Source organism: Carcharodon carcharias, chromosome 4 (genome assembly GCF_017639515.1).
Source record: "Carcharodon carcharias isolate sCarCar2 chromosome 4, sCarCar2.pri, whole genome shotgun sequence".
Taxonomy (NCBI): domain Eukaryota; kingdom Metazoa; phylum Chordata; class Chondrichthyes; order Lamniformes; family Lamnidae; genus Carcharodon; species Carcharodon carcharias.
The window spans coordinates 134,075,612-134,097,063 of record NC_054470.1 but is presented as its reverse complement, the minus strand read 5'-3'; the positions used below and the strand labels follow the sequence as shown (position 1 = coordinate 134,097,063).

General features: G+C 43.2%; 1 protein-coding gene across 11 annotated transcripts in view; it reads left to right on the top strand.

Moving 5' to 3' along the window:
• cast (calpastatin) overlaps nt 1–21,452 on the top strand; it is a 228,683-nt gene that overhangs the window by 137,270 nt on the left and 69,961 nt on the right. For 10 of the 11 annotated variants that reach the window (XM_041185929.1, XM_041185937.1, XM_041185934.1 and 7 more), the window contains 11 exons: nt 5,051–5,140; nt 5,658–5,753; nt 5,964–6,026; nt 6,863–6,988; nt 10,183–10,239; nt 10,715–10,804; nt 13,058–13,153; nt 13,360–13,422; nt 15,949–16,074; nt 20,567–20,623; nt 21,286–21,375. In XM_041185929.1, the coding sequence (XP_041041863.1) occupies nt 5,051–5,140; nt 5,658–5,753; nt 5,964–6,026; nt 6,863–6,988; nt 10,183–10,239; nt 10,715–10,804; nt 13,058–13,153; nt 13,360–13,422; nt 15,949–16,074; nt 20,567–20,623; nt 21,286–21,375 (954 nt within the window). The remainder of the gene's footprint in view (nt 1–5,050; nt 5,141–5,657; nt 5,754–5,963; nt 6,027–6,862; nt 6,989–10,182; nt 10,240–10,714; nt 10,805–13,057; nt 13,154–13,359; nt 13,423–15,948; nt 16,075–20,566; nt 20,624–21,285; nt 21,376–21,452) is intronic. The other variant, XM_041185940.1, reaches the window with a different exon arrangement.

Below are 21,452 nucleotides of genomic sequence, written 5' to 3'. Positions count from 1 at the left end.
GAATTCCCCACTATCAGCATCCTGGGGATTATCATTGACCAGAAACTGTTTTGGACTAGCCATATAAATACTGTGGCTACAAGAGCAGGTCAAAGGGTAGGAATCGTGCAATGAATAACTCACCTGCTCACTCCCTAAAGCCTGTCCACCATCTACAAGGCACAAGTCAGGAGTGTGATGGAATACTCCCCACTTGCCTGGATGAGTGCAGCACCCACAACACTCAAGAAGCTCGACACCATCCAGGACAAAGCAGCCCTCTTGATTGGCACCACATCCACAAACTTTCATTCCCTCCACCATTGATGCACAGTAGCAGCAGTGTATACCATCTACAAGATGCACTGCAGGAATTCACCAAGGCTCCTTCAACAGTACCTTCCAAACCTATGACCACTATCATCCAGAAGGACAAGGGTAGCAGATAGATGGGAACACTGCCACCTGGAAGTTCCCCTCCAAGCCACTCACCATCCTGACTTGGAAATATATCGCTGTTCCTTCACTGTCACTGGGTCAAAATCTTGGAATTCTCTTCCTAACAGCCCTATGGGTGTACCTACACCACATGGTTCAAGAAGGCAGCTCGCCACCACCTTCTCAAGGGCAATTAGGGATGGGCAATAAAATGCTGGCCAGCATAGATCAGTACAGCATCAGTGTGTTCAATGTGCAGCTTTCTGCCATCTGACTCAAAAGGTTATAACTTTGAGCCCCACTACAGTCTTGCACTCATCACCTGGGCTAACCTGGCATTGTCTTTCATATGACAATAATCAAGGGCCCTATTTGCCCATTCAAATGGATGCAGAGTTCCCATGGCACTATGTATAAGAGCAGGGCCTTCTCTTGTGACTTGGCCAATGTTCCTATTAAGCTGTGCAGGTGCACAGCTGCTCAACAATTGAGAAGGTGCCGCACAGGGAACAAGCAGGCTGCTCATAAACAATGTTCCCTTTAAGATGCATATACCCTTCACTGCACATCAATCTTAAAGAGACCACCCAGTACAAATAGCCAGCTGCTATTTAGTGGAGGGAGTGAATAATTAAGTTGTTGGATCACAGAATCACACAGTACAGAAAAGGCCCTTCAGCTCATCGAGTCTTCACCAACATGTGAGAAACACCTGACCTACCTACCTAATTCCATCTACCAGCACTTGGCCCATAGCCTTGAATGTTATGATGTACCAAGTGCTCATCCAGGTACTTTTTAAAGGATGTGAGGCAACCCGCCTCCACCACCCTCCCAGGCAGCGCATTCCAGACCGTCACTACCTTCTGGGTAAAAAAGTTTTTCCTCACATCCCCCCTAAACCTCCTGCCCCTCACCTTGAACTAGTGTCCCCTCGTGACTGACCCTTCAACTAAGGGGAACAGCTGCTCCCTATCCACCCTGTCCCATGTCCCTCATAATCTTGTACACCTCAATCAGGTCACTCCTCAGTCTTCTCTGCTCCAACGAAAACAACCCAAGTCTATCCAACCTCTCTTCATAACTTTTGTTTCATCCCAGGCAACATCCTGGTGAATCTCCTCTGCACCCCCTCCAGTGCAATCACATCCTTCCTATAATGTGGCGACCAGAACTGCACACTATACTCCAGTTGTAGCCTCACCAAGGTTCTATGCAACTCCAACATGACATCTCTACTTTTGTAATCTATGCCTCGATTGATAAAGGCAAGTGTCCCATAGGCCTTTTTCAGCACCCCACTAACATGCCCCTCCGCCTTCAGAGATTTATGGACACACACGCCAAGGTCCCTTTGTTCCTCAGAACTTCCTAGTGTCATGCCGTTCATTGAATACTTCCTTGTCAAATTACTCCTTCCAAAGTGTATCACCTCACAGTTTTCAGGGTTAAATTCCATCTGCCACTTATTTGCCCATTTGACCATCCTGTCTATATCTTCCTGTAGCCCAAGACACTCAACCTCACTGTTAACCACCCGGCCAATCTTTGTGTCACCCGCTTGGGGCGTTAATCAAGCAGACTGTTTTGTCTTGGATGGTGTTGAGCTTCTTGAGTGTTGTGGGAGCTGTACTCATCCAGGCAAGTGGAGAATGTTCCATCACATTCCTGACTTGTGGCTTGTGGGCAAGTTTTGGGGAGTCAGGAGGTGAGTTAGTCATTGCAGAATTCCCAACCTCTGACCTGCTCTTGTAGCCACAGTAATATGGCTAGTCCAGTTCAATTTCTGGTCAATAGTTACCCCCAGGATGTTGATAGTAGGGAAGCTAGTGGTGGTAAGGCCATTGAATGTCAAGGGGAGATGGTTAGATTCTCACTTGTTGGAGATGGTCATTGCCTGGTACTTGTGTGTTGCGAATGGTACCTGCCACCAATCAGCCCAAGCCTGAATGTTGTTCAGGTCTTGCTGCATGCAGGTAAGGACTGTTTCAGTACTTGAGAGATTGCAAATGATACTGAACACCATAGGCAGCATTTGACTGAATGTGGTATTAAGGACCCCTAGCAAAAGTGAAATCAGTGGGATTCAAGGGGAAAACCTAGCCATACCCAGCTAGAAGGAAGATGGTTCTGGTTGTTGGTTGCCAGTCAGCTCCAGCACATCACTGCAGGAGTTCCTCAGGGTAGTGTCCTAGACCCAACTGTCTTCAGCTGCTTCATCAATGACCTACCTTCCATTTAAAGGTCAAAAATGGGAATGTTTGCTGATGTTTGCAGTGGTCAATACCATTCACAATTTTTCAGATGCAGCAAGACCTAGACAAAGGTTTGGCTGCAAGATGGCAAGTAACATTTGTGCCACACAAGTGCCAAGCAATGACCATCTCCAACAAGAGAGAATCTGATCATCACCCCTTGACATTCAATGGCATCACCATCATTGAATCCCCCACTATCAGCATCCTGGGGGTTACCATTGACCAGAAACTGAACTGGTCTAGCCATATAAATACTGTGGCTACAAGAGTAGGTCAGAGGCTGGGAATTCTGCAGTGAGTAACTTACCTCTGATTCCCCACAGCCTGTCCATCATCTACAAAGCACAAGTCAGGAGTGTGATAGCTCCACTTGCCTGGACAAGTGCAGAATGTCATTAACTGTATGTCAATATATTTGGGTGATGCATAAGTTAGCTGAATAGCATGAGTTATATAGAACCGTAAAACCATAGAAAAGTTCTGGTGCAGAAAGAGGTTATTCAGCCCATTGTGTCTGCACCAGCCAAAAAGTGAAAAAAGAAACTAGCTGCTCATTTTAATACCACTTTCCAGCACCTGGTCCATAGTCTTGCAGGTTACAGCACTTCAGATGCAGATTCAGGTACACTTTAAATGTATTGAGCGTTTCAGCCTCAACCACCGATTTAGACAGTGAATTCCAGACACCCACCACCCTCTGGGTGAAAATGTTTTTCCTCATGTCCCCTCTAACCCTTCTACCAATCAATTTAAATCTGCGCTCTCTGGTAATTGACCCCTCTGCTAGGGGAAACAAATGTTTCCTGTTTACCCTATCTATACCCCTCATAATTCTGTACACCTCAGTTTGGTCACCCCTTAGCCTGCTCTATTCTAAGGAAAACAACTCCAGCCTATCCAATCTCTCCTCATAGCTGCAATTTTCAAGCCGCGGAAACATTCTTGTAAATCTCCTCTGCACTTTCTCTAGAACAGTTATGTCCTTCCTGTAATGTGGTGAACAGAACTATACACAAAATTCCAGCTGTGGCCTAACCAGTACTTTATACAGTTCCATCATTACATCCCTGCTTTTGTGTTCAATACCTTGTCCAATAAAGGAAAGCATTTGAAGCAAAAACAAAAATAGCTGGAAAATAAAGGAAAGCATTCCATATGCTCTCTTTACCACCTTGATCACCTGTCCTGCCAACTTAAAGGACCTGAGGACATGCACTCCAAGGTCTCTCACTTCCTCAACCCCTCTGAATAACTCAATATAAAGGCAGGGAGAGGTGTGGCTGCTTCTATGGTGTGTGTATGGATGAGGTGTACTGTTAGAATATTAGGAATGAGCCCTAAGTGTGAGGGTGTGCTGCTGGACTACTGATAGTGTTGTGGTGGATTGAGCAGTGGGAGATGCGTGGTGTAGTGTGTCTAATATGTGAAAAGCAGAAGCATCCACTCACTTTGACCATCCGTGTGAGGTCATTAAACTTTTCTGGCACTGCTGCCATGTCTGTGATGCTACACTCTGGGCATTGACTACCCTCATCACATGCTCCTACTCTCTGATCAAAGTCAGCCAATCAGTTCTTGTCCTCTGCCAGAAAAATTGTCTCCCTCCTGCCTTCATCTCTCTTGACAGAGTGCATTAAGGCAGCAGCATTAAATCTAGGAGCCCTCTTGTTTCCTTGCAGTGACATGGCTTCTCTTTAAGTGTCCACATCCAATTACCCAGCAGCCTGCAATGCCTTGCTGCAAATTCATTTTTAGAGAGACTGTGCCTTTTAAATAAGGGAGACTACCTGGAACATGTGCTTTCCGCTAAATGTGCCTTCTGCTCTTCCCTCCACCACTGAGTGTGCGCTCTGAACGCCTGCACAGAAATAGACGTGGGGACAGCGAGGAGGATGGGGAGAGTCGTGTGTCCACTCTTTGACAAGGCCATTAAACAAATGAGATGGGTGGATGATCTTTGTCTCACCCATTCTTTTCCAACACGATTGGGCTTGACAGGAGTGACAGCAACCACAGTTGACAATCAGGGCGATTGAATTTTGCACCCATTATTTTACACTTAATTGGCCCGCCCACATGAAATGGCAGCGCCCAGCTGATCATAGGCGGTAATCGGCTGTGCACACGTCCGTGCCTGCTCCTGCACAATCCCCCCGACGGCGAGAAAATTCTCCCCACTAATTCACAAAAACAGATTTCAAGTTCACCAAGTGATTGTAGAGACTAAAATTATAATTATTCTACTCACACTCCCAGGGTCAATCAGTTAATTGTGAGCAGTAGTTGCTTTAGTTGTTATCAGCACCATTTTCACCTCTGTCAGATTTTTCCTTGATGTTTGTCACAAAGTTTAAAGATGTTTGTTCTTTTTAAAGGATGAAGATCCATTTGACCTACTTGCAGGAACACTTCCATCAGAAGCACCGGACAATTCGGCTCCAAAATACACTGGTCCTGCGGTGAAGGTATCAGTGAAAATTGTCTCCTGATATTTTCAATCTTTGAATAATTAACTTAGTAGAGCTTGTATACATTTGTATGCTAATATTGGTCTGTTGGTAACACTGTCCTTTCCCTAGCCCAACAACAATAATTTGCATTGAGATAGTGCACTTAATAGAGTAAAACATCTTAAGGTGTTTGAGAGGGACATTATCAAACAAAATTTGACACAGAATCTCATATGGAAACATTAAGACAGGTGACCAAAAGCTTAACTAAGGAGAAATATATTAAAGAGAGAGATTCTAATGAGAACTTTATGGCAGAATGGAAAGATTGAGATTTTGAGAAGCTTAGAGAGCAAATTCCAGAGCTTTTATTAGCCTTTTACAGGCAGGTTTTTCACTGCCTTAAATAATTTCCTAAATGTTCGCTTGATTCACTTAACTCCAATTATCGTCCATTGAAGTACAGTATGTGGACATTAAATCCCAACATTGTGAATATTGGCTTTGAATAATTTTATTTCTCACATTTCAGGAATCAGATGTTACTAAGAAGAAGGCTGAACGAGTGGGAGAAACTGAAGGGTCTATACCGCCTGATTACAGATTTAAAGAGCAGCCTGATCCTAAGGTTTGATTCAAGAATCAATTTGAAACAAGCCAATAACTTTTTTGTATTTTCAAAAAATATCTGCAGTGAGCATTGAGAAAGATGTCTAAACTGGCCTTTCTAAATGTCATTTTAACTTTCTTTATTTTGCTGCTTTAACAGCTGCTTTCAATTTTATACAATTCTGATGCCCCTAATAAAAATCTGATGACATATTGTTTCTTGTAACAGGATAAAGGTAAAGTGACCCCTTCATCCACTGGTCCAGGAGCAAAACCAAAGGTCACAGAGCAGGTAAAGCTGAAGTTTCTTTCTTGTAAGAACATTTGGTTCCCTACAAAGACATTCTTCAGGACACCATCCCCATAAGTCAGTGATCTTTATGGCCTTATTGTATTAATGATGGTGGTGGGAGTTTGTTGAAGGATATCAATTCATTCATTGCCAGGGCTTGGATCAGCAGTCATACTCTAGCTATTGCCCAAGATTGGAGGACCCCACACTCACAAACAAAAATGGTGAAAGTGTCTGGTCTTCCTCACAGTGTTGGATAGGAGGATAAGAGATATATAAAAATAAGTGGAACACAAGGAACATCATAGTGAAAAGGACATTTGCTTGTTTGAAACCTTGCTCCCATCACTTCTCCAAACCTCCAGAGCATTTTCTTGCTCTTCGTTTTATGATCAGAGGGGGAAAAAAAACTGAAAATGTTAAAGGATCAGTACATTTTTTTATAACCTCCAGTTTCTAGATAATGCATATTTAATGATAAAGCATGGTTACATTTAGAGAAAATGGCATCTCATTATTTCTCTTTCGTACAGATGCACTAAGTTACTGACAATAATTATTATATATTTGCACATTGGCTCTCTGTGGTTTCCGATGTCAGTGGTGATGATTTGTGGGAACATGGGGCAGGATTTTTAGGTCGGTGTGCAGGTGCGATTGGTGGGCCCGGGAGTGGCCATGGAACAGACTGCTACCCACGATCAGACCCCGACCATGATTTCATGCTGGCTGGCCAATTAACAGCCATCACTGTTGACAATTTGAGATTTTTGTATCCATGTTATTGAAACACCTTTGAAGGTGGTTTAACTATATTTATTGTGTTGCTATCACAGAGTGTGACCGAAGGTGATGTCCTGGAGTCTCTGTCAGCAGACTTTACCCAAAGCTCCTCCGCCCCAATTTCAAAATGCTCAGCTCCAACTTCTCATTCTGCTGCTCCGCCATTCGTGCAGAAGGAGGTATGGCTTCAATCTTAAACTGTTAAGGGACTGCAGTTGAAGGACTCACCTCCATTATCCTGCTAGGCGGGACGGTACTCATGATTCCATTCTTAGCCATTCACTCATCGATAGAGAATCAGCTCCATTGCTTCTGCACCATTATTTTCTGGGATCCCCCAAAGATCACCATCTTGGCTCCCTCATATTTCTCTTCTACATGTTGGCCCATTGCGATATCATCGGGAATCAGTAGGAAGTTCCACATTAGCACTGATGACGCCCGGCTCTACATCACCACTATCTCTCTTGTTTCCTTGTCTCTCAATTGCCATGTTACTTATCAGATACCCAGTACTAGATGGGCAGAAATTTCCTCCCATTAAATATTGCATTGAGTGAAGACATTGGGCAGAATTTTGCCTTTGGTGGGTGTGCGGGCTCCACTGGCTTGGCAGCAGGCGGACAGCCGACCCCTGCCACCGAAACGGGGCCTGCTGCCATTTTGAGTGGGCAGACCAATTAAGGCCTGCCCAGTGCCTGCCTGACAGGAAGCGCTGTGCACTTCGTGTGCGGCGGGGGGAGGGATTCCCCAACTGTCAAAGTGCACACTGCTCCCTGAGTCTAAGTGCTGTCTCAGGGAGATTACTGACAGGTAAGAAAACACCAAAAATAGAAAAATATTAAAATTATTAACATTTCTCCTCATGTGACAATGTCACACGACATTGGACATGTTAATGAGAAACACATTAACTTTATGAAACTTTTTAAGAACAGACATGAAACCTCATCCCGCCAGTGGATGAGGTTTCATGTATTATCAGGAGCCTGCTGGGGCTCCTGGCCTGCCCACCAGCCTTAAGGTTGGACGGGCTGGTCTTTAATGATCTTAATTAGCCTGTCAATGGCCTTAATTGGCCATTGACAGGTTGGTGGGTGGACAGCCGATTTCGCTGTCTGCCCGTCTTCCTGAAAATTTAAAGGGACCAGGATGATGTCGGGGGTTCCTCCCGCTGTCGTCCTGTGTCATTTTCCTGTTGGCGAGTGGGCCCCGCCCCCAAATCGCTGACGGGAAAATCCTGGCCATCGTTTTTAGTCCCTGCCAGAAACTCTGTTCCCTAGGCATCCACTCCATCCCTCTCCCTGGCAACTGTCTGAAGCTGAACCAGACAGTTCATGAGCTTGATATTGTATCTGGCCCCAAGATGGACTTCCAAACACTAAAAGCACCTACTTCCACCTCTGTAATATCAAAGGACTCCTCCCATGCCTCAACTCATCTGCTGCTGAAAGCCTCATCCATGAAGTTGTTACCTCTATACTTGATAATTCCACTGCTTTCCTGGCTGGCCTCAGGACTACCCCTCTCCATTAATATCAGATTATCCAAACCTCTCCTGGCTGTGTCCTAACACTCAGCCAGCCCCAGTTGCCAAACCACATCCTGTGCTACCCAACCTATACTGGCTGAAGTCTGGCATGTGTCAATTTTAAAATTTTCATCCTTGTTTTGAAATCCGTGTATTGCTTTGTTGCTCTTTTTTAACCTCCTTCAGTCCTATTAATCTCCAGGATTGCTACACTTGTCCAATTCTGACCTCCTGTGCATCTCCATTTTTATCTATCATTGTCAGCTGTGCATTTAACTGCCTATGTCTTAAGATCTGAAATTCCCTCCATAAACTTGTCCACATCTCTACTTCTCTCCCTCCTTTAAGCTCCTTACAATCTATCTCTGTAACCGTTTGTCTGAATATCTTCTAATGTGGTTCACTGTCAAATTCAGTTCCATAACTTTCCTGTGAAGCAGCTTGTGATGTTTTATTGTGTTAAAGGTATATAAATGCAAAATACTGGTGGTGTTGTAAATTAGGAATTCTTCGATTCTGTCTCTGTTTCTGGCTTTGCGATCTAACTGGTCACAGGTAATCAACAATAGTAATAGTTAACCAGGGACCAATAAGGAAAGAAAGAGAAGATTTTGTCTTTGTGTGTTAGTGTGAAATGGATGGTCGGGAATTGGAAGCCCAATTTCCATCCTTCACAGCTTCTATTTCCTTTGAATTCAATGGAAATTTTAAAAAGTAGAAACAACAGAATGTACTGCTTAAATTTTGCTTTAACCCTCAGGGCAGACATTCCTCCATGTCACTTCCGCCCCACTTTGTCTTCTAAGACATCTCCGAGACCAAAGATAACTAGGAACAGCCTCCAATTAGCTTGATGATGCTAGCACTGTCTGTTCATCGGGAGAGGGGCAGAGCAAGAAGCAAATAACCACATACTGTCCCTCGCATATTTGCCAAATACAATCACAGCCATTGAATTGTGATTGCATTCATCCAGCCCCCTTGCAGTTCTAACCCTGGCATAGGTCAAAGTTAGGTTGTATAGGACAAGCATTTGCATGCAGCAGTACAACTGGATTTCAGACACCCATCTTCTCCAAATGTTGGGAGCTCTGGATTCCAACAGACCCAAGCACCGAAAGCCGGGGCCAATGAAGTAACGTTTGAAAATAACATTTCCACATTTTGGAATCCCATTTGCTTCACTACCCTGGATTGTTTTCCAACAGCAGTGCCCAATCCTCATTTTTTTGCAGGGCAGAACACCCCTTGTGACTCTACATATCTAATTTAAGCCCTTAAGAAAGGTAATAGTAATGGTTCTGGAAAGCCAAAAGCAAACAAGTGAACCTGAAGGAACTGACCAAGGATCATCCAGCTGAAGTGTTAACTCAGTTTTTCTCTTCACAGATACTGCAAGACATGCACTTGCAACATTTTCTGGTCTTGTTTCAGATTTCCAGCATCCACAGTATTTTGCTCTTGTGTTAGTGTTTAATTCACTGCCCCTTCTCTTCCAGGAATTCCCACCATGCAGAGGTTTCGCTCTTCTCTCTGATAAGAATTCCATTTGTCTCTTTTACCTCATTCATCTTCATTGCATTGTGTTTCCCTTGTGTTTGCTCAGGTATCCACTAAAACTCACTTTCACAGCCACATTTTCTGCCTCAGCAACTGTCCTCTGTTCCAATTTACTCCACGTGGAATCCAACTGAAATTCTCCCCTTTGTGTTTTGAAAAATGTTTCGACAAGGGATCAATGTTAACTCTGTTTCTCTCCTCCAGGTGCTGCCAGAACTCCTGAGTATTTCCAACATTTTCTGTTTATATAACATTTGTAATGTTCTTTTCTTTCTTGTAAAGGCACCTCTGAAAGCTTCAACAGCTGCCCCTGTTTCTGTGGTTAAAAGTGATGCTAAGGTAAGTGAAATGTGTAATGTATGGTGGCTGCCAGTGATAGCAGAGGAGCTGCACAAACAGATCATTCTAGGAAACCATCATAGATCATTCATCAAGTACCTTTCAGATGTCATCACAGAACAGTTTTTAATTGCACCATCCTAATCTTCAATTTTCAGGTTCCAAAAATTCAGCCGCAAGGACAATCCTGTCCCACACTTCCAGAAGCAGATCTGATGCTGTACAACACTTCTAGCCTTTCATTACCACAACCTTTTGATCTTTATATTCACCGTGCTTCCCTACGTGTTCCAAACATACTAATTCACAAGAACAGATTTTAAATTCACCAATCAGTGATTGTAGAAACTAAAGTCAAACTTAACCTACTTCACACTCTGTGTTGAGCTCCCTTCAGGGACAAGGAAGAATTAACATTACCGGTTAAGTGAATGCAGCAGTTGCCCTTTATTTTTATTGTCTTTTATTTTTGAAGGGTGAAGATCCATTTGACCTACTTGTAGGAACACTTCCATCAGAAGCACCAGACAATTCAGCTCCAAAATACACCGGTCCTGCGGTGAAGGTACAAATGAAAATTGTCTTCAGATACTTGCAGTCATTGAATAAGATTCTTTTTATTGCATCACAAGTTGGTCCATTTATTTGCAGAGCTCATTTGAAAATAGTCTGTTGATAACACTGCCCATTCCCCAGTCCAGGAACAGCAACTTGTATTGATAAAGCAGATGTGATGGCCCGTGTGCTTTTTGTGAGTTAAAAAAAAAATTACATTGGGGTAATGGCCCTTTAAGAGCTGGATTTCTCTGAAATAATCATTATGAAAACTTATGGCTTCCATGCAGTAACTGATCATGTGATCAAGTTGTCTATGAGATAAACAATAGAAAAAGGTTCACAAAAAGTTAATTATAGGGTGACTAGATTGTGGGTGTGGCTCTGGTCTCAAGCAAAGTATTTAGTTCAGAATCATCTGGCTGCAGAATGGGAACTATCTCTTTCAAGAAGACTTAATTTGAAATTCCATGTGCTGGCTAAAAGAGTTTAAAAATCTTGTTAACTGAAGGACTCCTAACAGTTAGTTGTACTTCTAGAGATAGTTAAGCTGAGAAGAGAGAGAATTCTAGATACAAGTCTCCAGATTTAAAGAACATTAGAACCAGGAGAGTTCTGACCCGAGGTGGCTATGCTTAAGATGATAGCGACATCTGTGTTGAATGGGAAGTGTGCAACTGTGGATTGGTTGGTGCAAATTTAAAAGGGAAAAGCTTGCTGGGAGTAAGTGGAAGGCCCAAGAGATCTCAAATCTAAATACAAATCTTTGAAGCAGTACTCAGACCAAGTGATTAATCTTCCAATTTTAAATAATTATCAGACTTGAACCTTGGGGATGTGAGTCAAATAGGCGTGCAAGGAAATTTGAGTTAAGAAGTTTGGTTTAGAGAATAAGTGTTCTTTGTATATTTAATATCTTTAACATAACCAACTAGATAAGATAGAGTGCAGTTATTGGGATCTGTGTTCTTTGATTTTTATTTAGCAAAGCTCTTTTGTTTTAAACCGTGAACCTTGGAGCTTCGTCCTTTTAGTAAATACTTGAAATTTTGGATTCTTAAAAAAAATGTTACTGGTCTCTACTGAGATCATAACACAGGCTTAATGTAGTAATCCTTAGCATTTCACAACAGCATTATCAAACAAAATTTGCTGCTGAGAAATACAGGCAATGTTAGGACAAGTGACCAAAAACTTAGGGCAGAATTTTGCCCTCGATGGGTGGGCGGGCCCCACCGGCTCGGTGGCAGGCGGGCAGCCGATTGCCGCCGCCGAAACGGGCCCCGCCACCATTTTGAATGGACAAGCCACCCGACGGGAAGCGCTATGCGCTTCCTGTGCAGGGGTGGGGAAGGGATTCCCCAACTGTCAGAGTGCGCTCTTTCATGCATGCGCGCGAAAGAGCGCACATCTCCCTGAGACTAAGTGCTGTCTCAGGGAGAGCGCTGAAAGTTTTATAAGCATCAAAAATAGAAAAATAAAAAAATTATTCGCATGTCTCCCTCCTGTGACAATGTCACATGGGATGGGAGATGTTAATAAATATCACATAAGGTTTATTAAAGTTTTTAAAAACTGACATGAAACCTCATCCCGCCGATGGATGAGGTTTCATGTTTTTTTCAGAAGCCCACTGGGGCTCCTGGCCTGCCCGCCAACCTTAAGGTTGGACAGGCAGGGCCTTTATTTGTCTTAATTATCCCGTCAATGGCCTCAATTGGCCATTGATAGGTCGGCGGGCGCACAGCTGATTTTGCTGCGCCCCCGCCTTCCTGACTATTCAAATGGGGTGAGATGATGTCGGGGGTTACCCCTGACGTCATCCTGTGTCATTTCCGCGTCAGCGAGTGGGCCCCGCCACCAGCTGGCCGACGGAAAAATTCTGGCCTTAGAGTTTGATTTTGCAGAGGGGGAAGAGGTAGAGAGGCTTAGGGAGTCAACACCAGAGCTTTCTCTGACAACTGCTTCAGGCTTTTACAGGCAGCTTTTTCAGAGCCTTGAATAATTTCCCACCTCACTTGACTCACTGAACTCCATTATCATTTAAATAAAAGCAAAATACTGCAGATATAGGAAATCTGAAATAAAAGCAGAAAATGCTGGAAAACTCAGTAGGCCTGGCAGCATCTGTGTAGAGTGAAACAGAGCTAATGGACTCAAAACATTAATCCTGTTCCTCTCCACAGATGCTTCCGGACCTGCTGAATTTTTCCAGCATTTTCTAGAATACCATCATTGAGTGATTTAATTCTCATATTTTCAGGAATCAGATGTTACTAAGAAGAAGACTGAACGAGTGGGAGAAACTGAAGGGTCTATACCACCTGATTACAGATTTAAAGATCAACCTGATCTTAAGGTACGGTCCAACGATGAATTTGAAACAAGCTAATAAGTTGCGTTTTCTAAAAAATATCGGTGCACAGAGCATGGAGTAAAATGTCTAAAATGGTTTCTCAAAAATGATATTTTAATTATATTTATGTTACTGATTTTCCAGTTGCCTTCAATTTTGTATAATTCTGATCACCTTGATAAAATCTGAAAAATTGTTTGTTATAACAGGATAAAGGTAAAGTGGTCTCTTCCTCCACTGGTCCAGGAGCAAAGCCAAAGGTCACAGAGAAGGTAAAGCTGTTTTTTCACTCTTGTAAGACAATTTGATTCCCAGTAGTGAAATTCTTCACAGCAACATCCCATAAGTCAGTGATTCTCATTATCTTATATTAATGATGGTTGTGGAAGTTTAAAGGATATCACTTCACTCAATGCCAGGGTTGGGATCAGCAGTCATACTCTAGCAATTGCCCAAGATTGGAGGACCCCACACTCACAGAAACAAAAATAGTGAGTGTGTTTGGCCTTCCTCCTAGACCTGAATTTTTCAGTCGGCGTTTGGGGCGGGCTGGGCCGACACACCAAGGCGTGAAATGACATGTGATGACATCGGGCGTGCGTTCTGGCGTCATCACGCTGTCTTATGATGTTTTATTCGTCAGGCCCACACTGGAGTCGGCTGTGCACCTGCTGATGTTTAAATGGCCTATTAAGGCCATTAAGGAAGTGATTCATGTAATTGTTAACGCTGCCCGTCCAACCTTAAGGTTGGCCAAGCGGCCTACATGATCCCAAGCGGGATGAGGTTTCCTAAACTTATATTAATTAAATTTTAAAATTCTCCGAAATATAAAAACATGCCTCATCTCATGAGGGCACAAGTTTAAATAAACTTTTAATCCATTTATTGAATAATTTCAGAAGCACTTCGATCTCCCTGAGGTAGGCAGTGAAATAGTGCATAATGACTTTGGTCGAGTGTCCTGACATCATCAAGCACACACGATATTTCAGTCAGCAGTTGCATGCGAGAGTCGGCACCGCAGTTGCTGATAATTCAGAGGGCCATTAAGCCCATTAATCAATCAATTAATTACATAGAATTTTTCTCTGCCCATCCAACCGCATGGTTGGTGGTGGGCGAATAGGCCAAGCAGCCTTTGGATCTTTGAGGAAACCTCATCGATGGGTGAGATGAGGTTTCCAATGTTAACTAAAAATAAAATAAAAATCTTCACGACTCATTTTCAACATGTCCTTGCTCATGTGTCAGAGTCACAATAGAGGACGTGTTTTCCTTTTGATAATTTTATTTTTAATGTGAAAAATCTTCAGCTCCCTGAGGCAGCTCTGTGCCTTCAAGGAGCTTTCACTGAGCGCACCCCCTCGCATGCCTGTGCAGACATACGCGCTCACCCTCCTCCCCTGCCACCCAGGCCAGCCATCATGAAATTGCGGCTGGGCCCGATCGCGGGCAGCAGGCTGTTGCACAGCTACTCCTGGGCCCACCCAATGAGGGGAAAATCCTGCCCATAAAAATACTTGGAAGATAAAGAATGTCATGGAAGTGAAAAGGACATTTGCCTCATTGAAACCTCACTCCCATCACTTCTCCAAGGCTCCAGAGCTTTTTCTTGCTCTTTGTTTAATGATCAGAGGAAAAAAAACTGAAAATATTAGAGAATCAACACAATTTTTCACAAGTTCCAGGTTCCAATCATATAAACTTAATTATTAAACTTAGCTCTATTTAGAGAAGAAAGCATCTTGTTATAGCTCTTTCATGCAGATGCACTCAGTTACTAACAATAATTATTATATGTTTGCACATTGGCTCTCTGATTTGCAATGTCAAGATGATATTTTGTGGAAACATGGGGCAGAATGTTTCTGTCGGCGAGCTGGGGGCGGGGCCCACTCGCTGATGCGAAAATGACATGGGATGATGTGGGGGGAGGAACCCCCGAGGTCATCCCACCCCATTTAAATATTCAGGAAGATGGGCTGATAGTGAAATCAGCTGTCCACCCGCTGACCTGTCAATAGCCAATTGAGGCCATTGGCAGGATAATTAAGCCAATTAAAGGCCCTGCCCGTCCAACCTTAAGGCTGGTGGGCAGGCCAGGAGCCCCAGCAGGCTTCTGAAAAAAGATGAAACCTCATCCACCGGCGGGATGAGGTTTCATGTTTGTTTTTTAAAAAGTTTAATAAAGTTTTTGTGATATTTATTAACATGTCCCATCTCGTGTAACATTGTCACATGAGGGGGACATGTTAATAATTTTTTTATTATTCTATTTTTAAAGTTTGAAACACTGTCAGTGATCTCCCTGAGACAGCACTTAGTCTCAGGGAGATGTGCGGTCTTTCGCATGCATGTGCGAAAGAGCGCACTCTGGCAGTTGAGGAATCCCTCTCCCCCGGCACAGCGCTTACCATCAGCCTTAATTGGCCCGCCCACTTAAAATGGCGGCAGCAATCGGCTGCTTGCCCGCCCATCAAGGGCAAAATTCTGCCCATAATGTGCAGGTCTAACTGAACTTGCAGAAGGACAGAACAGAGAGATGATCCATAATTCTCCCTTTCATGTTCCATACGTGGGACTTACAGACGTCACCACTCATCCTTCCAAGGGGTAACATTGGTATGTGAGAACTTAAAAGCTGTGAAGGAAAATTGTGCAGTCAATGGCTATTGCTGCAGTGATTTTTTTTTTTAAATGTGTACTTCGTTACTGAAGATTTGAAGCCTTTAAATCCATGTTCTTGAAATACCTTCTGAGATAGTTTAACTGGATTTATTGTGTTGTTATCACAGAGTATGACAGAAGGTGACGTCCTGGAGTCTCTGTCAGCAGACTTTACCCAAAGCTCCTCCGCCCCAATTTCAAAATGCTCAGCTCCAACTTCTCACTCTGCTGCTCCGCCGTCTGTGCAAAAACAGGTATGGTTTCAATCTTAAACTGTTAGACCCTGCAGGAAAAGAATCCTCTCCTGCATTATCCTGCTGGATGGGACGGCACTCACATGATTCCAGTCAAAACAATCCATTTGTCACTAGAGAATCAGCTGCATGGCCTTCTCTTGCTGCTTCTGCACCATTGTTTTCTGGGGTCCCCCAAAGATCACCATCTTGGCTCCCTCATATTTTTCTTCTACATGCTGGCCCATGGCTACATCATCAGGAATCAGTAGGAGGTTCCACATTTACACTGATGACAGCCAGCTCTTAGTCCCAGAGGATTGGAAAATCGTTAATGTAACCCCCTGTTTAAGAAGGGAGTGAGGCAAAAGACGGGAAATTACAGGCCGGTTAGCCTGACCTCGGTCGTTGATAAGATTTTAGAGTCCATTATTAAGGATGAGATTTCAGAATATTTGGAAGTGCATGGTAAAATAGGGCAAAGTCAGCATGGTTTCATCAAGGGGAGGTCATGCCTGACAAATCGGTTAGAATTCTTTGAGGAGGCAATGAGTAGGTTAGACAAAGGAGAGCCAATGGATGTTATCTACTTGGACTTCCAGAAGGACTTTGACAAGGTGCCGCACAGGAGGATGCTCAGTAAGATAAGAGCCCATGGTGTTAGAGGCAAGGTTGGATAGAAGATTGGCTGTCTGGCAGGAGGCAGAGAGTGGGGATAAGAGGGTCCTTCTCAGGATGGCAGCCAATGACTAATGGAGTTCCGCAGGGGTCGGTGTTGGGACCACAGCTTTTCACTTTATACATTAATAATCTAGATGAAGGAACTGAGGGCATCCTGGCTAGGTTTGCAGATGATATAAAGATGCGTGGAGGGACAGGTAGTATTGAGGAGGCGGGGAGGCTGCAGAAGGATTTGGACAGGTTAGGAGAATGGGCAAAAAAGGGGCAGATGGAATATAACATGGGGAAGTGTGAGGTCATGCACTTTGGTAGGAAGAATAGAGGCATGGACTATTTTCTAAATGGGGAGAGGATTCAGAAATCTGGAGTGCAAAGGCACTTGGGAGTCCTAGTCCAGGATTCTCTTAAGGTTAACTTGCAGGTTGACGCGGTAGTTAGGAAGGCAAATGCAATGCTGGCATTTATTTCGAGAGGACTAGAATATAAAAGCAGGGATGTGCGCCTGAGGCTTTATAAGGCTCTGGTCAGACCACATTTAGAATATTGTGAGCAATTTTGGGCTCCGTGTCTCAGGAAGGATGTGCTGGCCCTGGAGAGGGTCCAGAGGAGGTTCACTAGAATGATCCCAGGAATGAAAGGCTTAACATATGAGGAACATTTGAGGACTCTGGGTCTATACTCGATGGCGTTTAGAAGGATGAGGGGGCATCTGATTGAAACTTACAGAATACTGAAAGGCCTGGATAGAGTGGACGTGGGGAAGATGTTTCCATTAGTGGGAGAGACTAGGACCTGAGGGCACAGCCGCAGAGTAAAGGGAATACCTTTTAGAACAGAGATGAGGAGAAACTTCTTTAGCCAGTGAGTGGTGAATCTATAGAATTCATTGCCATAGAAGGCTGTGGAGGCCAGGTCATTGAGTGTATTTAAGACCGAGATAGATAGGTTCTTGACTGGTAAGGGGATCAAAGGTTACGGGGAGAAGGTGGGAGAATGGGGTTGAGAAACTTATCAGCCATGACTGAATGGCAGAGCAAACTCGATGGGCCGAATGGCTTAATTTCTGCTCCTATGTCTTATGGACTATGGTCTATATCGCCACGCCACTATCTCTCTCGTTTCCTTGTCACTTAATTGCCATGTTACTTATCTGACACCCAGTACTAGAGGGGCAGAAATTTCCTCCCTTAAATATTGCATTGAGTGAAGCCATTATCTTCAGTCCCTGCCAGAAACTCTGTTCCCTAGGCATCCACTCCATCCCTCTCCCTGACAACTGTCTGAAGCTGAACCAGACAGTTCATGAGCTTGATATTGTATCTGGTCCCAAGATGGACTTCCAAACACTAAAAGCACCTACTTCCACCTCTGTAATATCAAAGGACTCCTCCCATGCCTCAACACATCTGCTGCTGAAAGCCTCATCCATGAAGTTGTTACCTCTATACTTGATAATTCCACTGCTTTCCTGGCTGGCCTCAGGACTACCCCTCTCCATTAATGTCAGATTATCCAAACCTCTCCTGGCTGTGTCCTAACACTCAGCCAGCCCCAGTTGCCAAACCACATCCTGTGCTACCCAACCTATACTGGCTGAAGTCTGGTATGTGTCAATTTTAAAATTTTCATCCTTGTTTTGAAATCCGTGTATTGCTTTGTTGCTCTTCTTTAACCTCCTTCAGTCCTGTTAATCTCCAGGATTGCTGCGCTTATCCAATTCTGACCTCCTGTACATCTCCATTTTTATCTATCATTGTCAGCTGTGCATTTAACTGCCTATGTTTTAATATCTGAAATTCCCTCTGTAAACCTGTCCACATCTCTACTTCTCTCCCTCCTTTAAGCACCTTACAATCTATCTCTGTAACCGTTTGTCTGAATATCTTCTCATGTGGTTCACTGTCAAATTCAGTTCCATACCTTTCCTGTGAAGCAGCTTGTGATGTTTTATTGTGTTAAAGGTGGTATATAAATGCAAAATACTGGTGGTGTTGTAAATTAGGAATTCTTCGGTTCACTCACTGTTTCTGGCTTTGTAATCTGGCACAGGTAATCACATAACATGATAATAATTAACCAGGGGATGATAAGAAACCAAACAGTGTAGATTTTGCCTTTGTGTAATAATGCAAAATGGATGGTAGTGAATCAGAAGCCTATTTTACACCTTTCACAACGTTTATTTCCTTTAAATTCAATAGATATAAAAAAACATTTAGTAGGAGCAGCAAAATATATTGTTTAAATTTTGCTTTAACCCTCAGTTCACTTAAAATTTCTCATACATCTCTGAGGTCAAAAATTAACTAGGAACAGCCTCCAACTAGATTCATAACAGCCGCACTATCAGTTTATCAGGAGAGGGTAAAATAACGACATGCTTATTGTTCCTCTTGCATTGCTAAATACAATTGCAGCAATTAAAATGTGATTGCACCCATCCAGTTACCTTCCAGTTCTACCTTTGGCAGATATATTATAGACAGTACTTCCCAAACTATTTTCCAATGTGACCCCATTTTAATATTTGAACATTATTGTGACCCACAGGTGCCAACAAAAACAGCAGTAAAGTAGCATTGTAACATCCAATATATAATTATTAAAATTTGCCAATTATAGATCACCAATTAATGCATCATCTAAATATGAAAATTTGCATTTTTAAAGTAGTTGGTAAAAATGTTATTTTATGTACTCTTGTCGATTTCAGACGAGCTCTCCATATTGTCTGGTGACACATGGCTTAGTGAAGCCCTTCCCCCTCCACTTAACCCTCCCCCACACACACACACACACACACACACCTCTTTCTCATTGCGTATACACACACATTCCACTAGCCTCTCTTCCCAAACTCTTCTCCTTCCCACACAAACATTTGCTCAGGGGCTTCTCTTCCTAACACCCCTCTCCCAACACACCCATTCTCAAGGCAGCCCATTTTCTCCCCCATGACCGCCCACCCTCACTCAGATTTAGTTTAATTGCCAGTGACTGTGAAGGAAAATCACTATCCTGGGATAAGGAGCCTGTGCAATAGACAGACAGGAGTAAAGATACTATAAAGTTTAAGGCCATCACTGCCCTTCCCTGCTCGGCTGCATACACCTCTTGGTTTTTCCCAATCTCAGTTGATGACTAAGTTACACTTATCTGCTTTGGCTGTGTCAGACCAGGGCACAAACATCCTTTGCTCACTTGAACTAGCCACTAAAAATGTTTTCTAAACTTAAAGAGCACTTTGGGCTTGTACATATCTCATTTAAGTCCTTAAGAAAGCTAGTAGAAATAGTTCTTGAAAGCCAGAAACAAACAAGTAAAACTGAAGGAACTGACAAAGGATCATCCACCTGAAATGTTAACTCAGTTTTTCTCTCCACAGATGCTGCAAGACATGCACTTGCAGCATTTCCTGTTCTTGTTTCAAATTCGCAGCATCCACAGTATTTTGCTCTTGTTTTAGTGTTCCCTCTCTTCCAGGAATTCCCACCTTGCAGAGGTTTCGCTCTTCTCTCCGATAAGAATTCCATTTGTCTCTTTTACCTCGTTCATCTTCATTTCATTGTGTTTCTCTTCTTGTGTTTGCTCAGGTATCCACTAAAACTCACTTTCAGTCTCATTTTGTGCCTCAGCAACTGTCTTCAGTGCCAATTTACTCCACATGGAATCCAACTAAAATTCTCCCCTTCGTGTTTTGAAAATTGTTCTGACAATGGATCATAGACCTGAAATATGGATTCTGTTTCTTTTTCCACAGATACTGACAGGCCTGCTGAGTATTTCCAGCATTTTCTTTGTAATTACAATTGTAATGTTCTTTCTTGCAAAGGCCCCTCTGAAAGCTTCAACGGCTGCCTCAATTTCTGCGAGTAAAAGAGATGCTAAGGTAAGCCAAAAACAGAGTGAAGTGCAAAATGTGCGGTAGCTGCCAATGACAGTAGAGGCATTGCACAAAGAAATCAATTTAAGACGCCTTCACATATCATTCACCTTTCAGATATCATCACAGGGCAGTTCTTAGCTCCATTATCTCAGTTTGTAATTCCAATGTTCTAGAAATGTCTGCAAGCATAATCCACTCTCTCAATTCCAGAAGCAGATCTGATGCAATACAAAGTGTCCAAACATCCTCATAATCCTTCGATTTTTGTTTGCACCATGCTTCTCCCCATTTGTACAAAACAAATTAATTAACATGATTCTAAATTCACAAATCGGTGATTGTAGAAGCTAACGTCATAATTATCCTAATTCGCACTCCGAGGGCTGAATTTTATGGCCTGTTGCAGCGGGTGAGGGGCTGTAAATGCGGCAAGCCATTCAAAAGTGCGTTGACTTGGATGGGGTGGAATGTCCTGCTAGTGGGAAGGTCTGTAAAATTTCGCCCCTGGCATTCAGGTTCCCCTTCAGGCGAGGAAGTTGGAACATTACTAGTGAAGCATGAGCAACAGTTAATTGAGTTGTTTTAAGTAACATATTACACTGCTGTCCTAATATGTTTCTGCTGAGCTTTGACATTAATTGAAAAAATGCCTTTTATTTTTAAAGGATGAAGATCCATTTGACCTACTTGCAGGAACACTTCCATCCGAAGCACCGGACAAGTCAGCTCCAAAATACACTGGTCCTGCCGTGAAGGTACAAATGAAATCTGCTTCCTCATACTTAAGACTTTCTACGATTCCTGTAACAGCATCATTTGTTGACCCATTTGT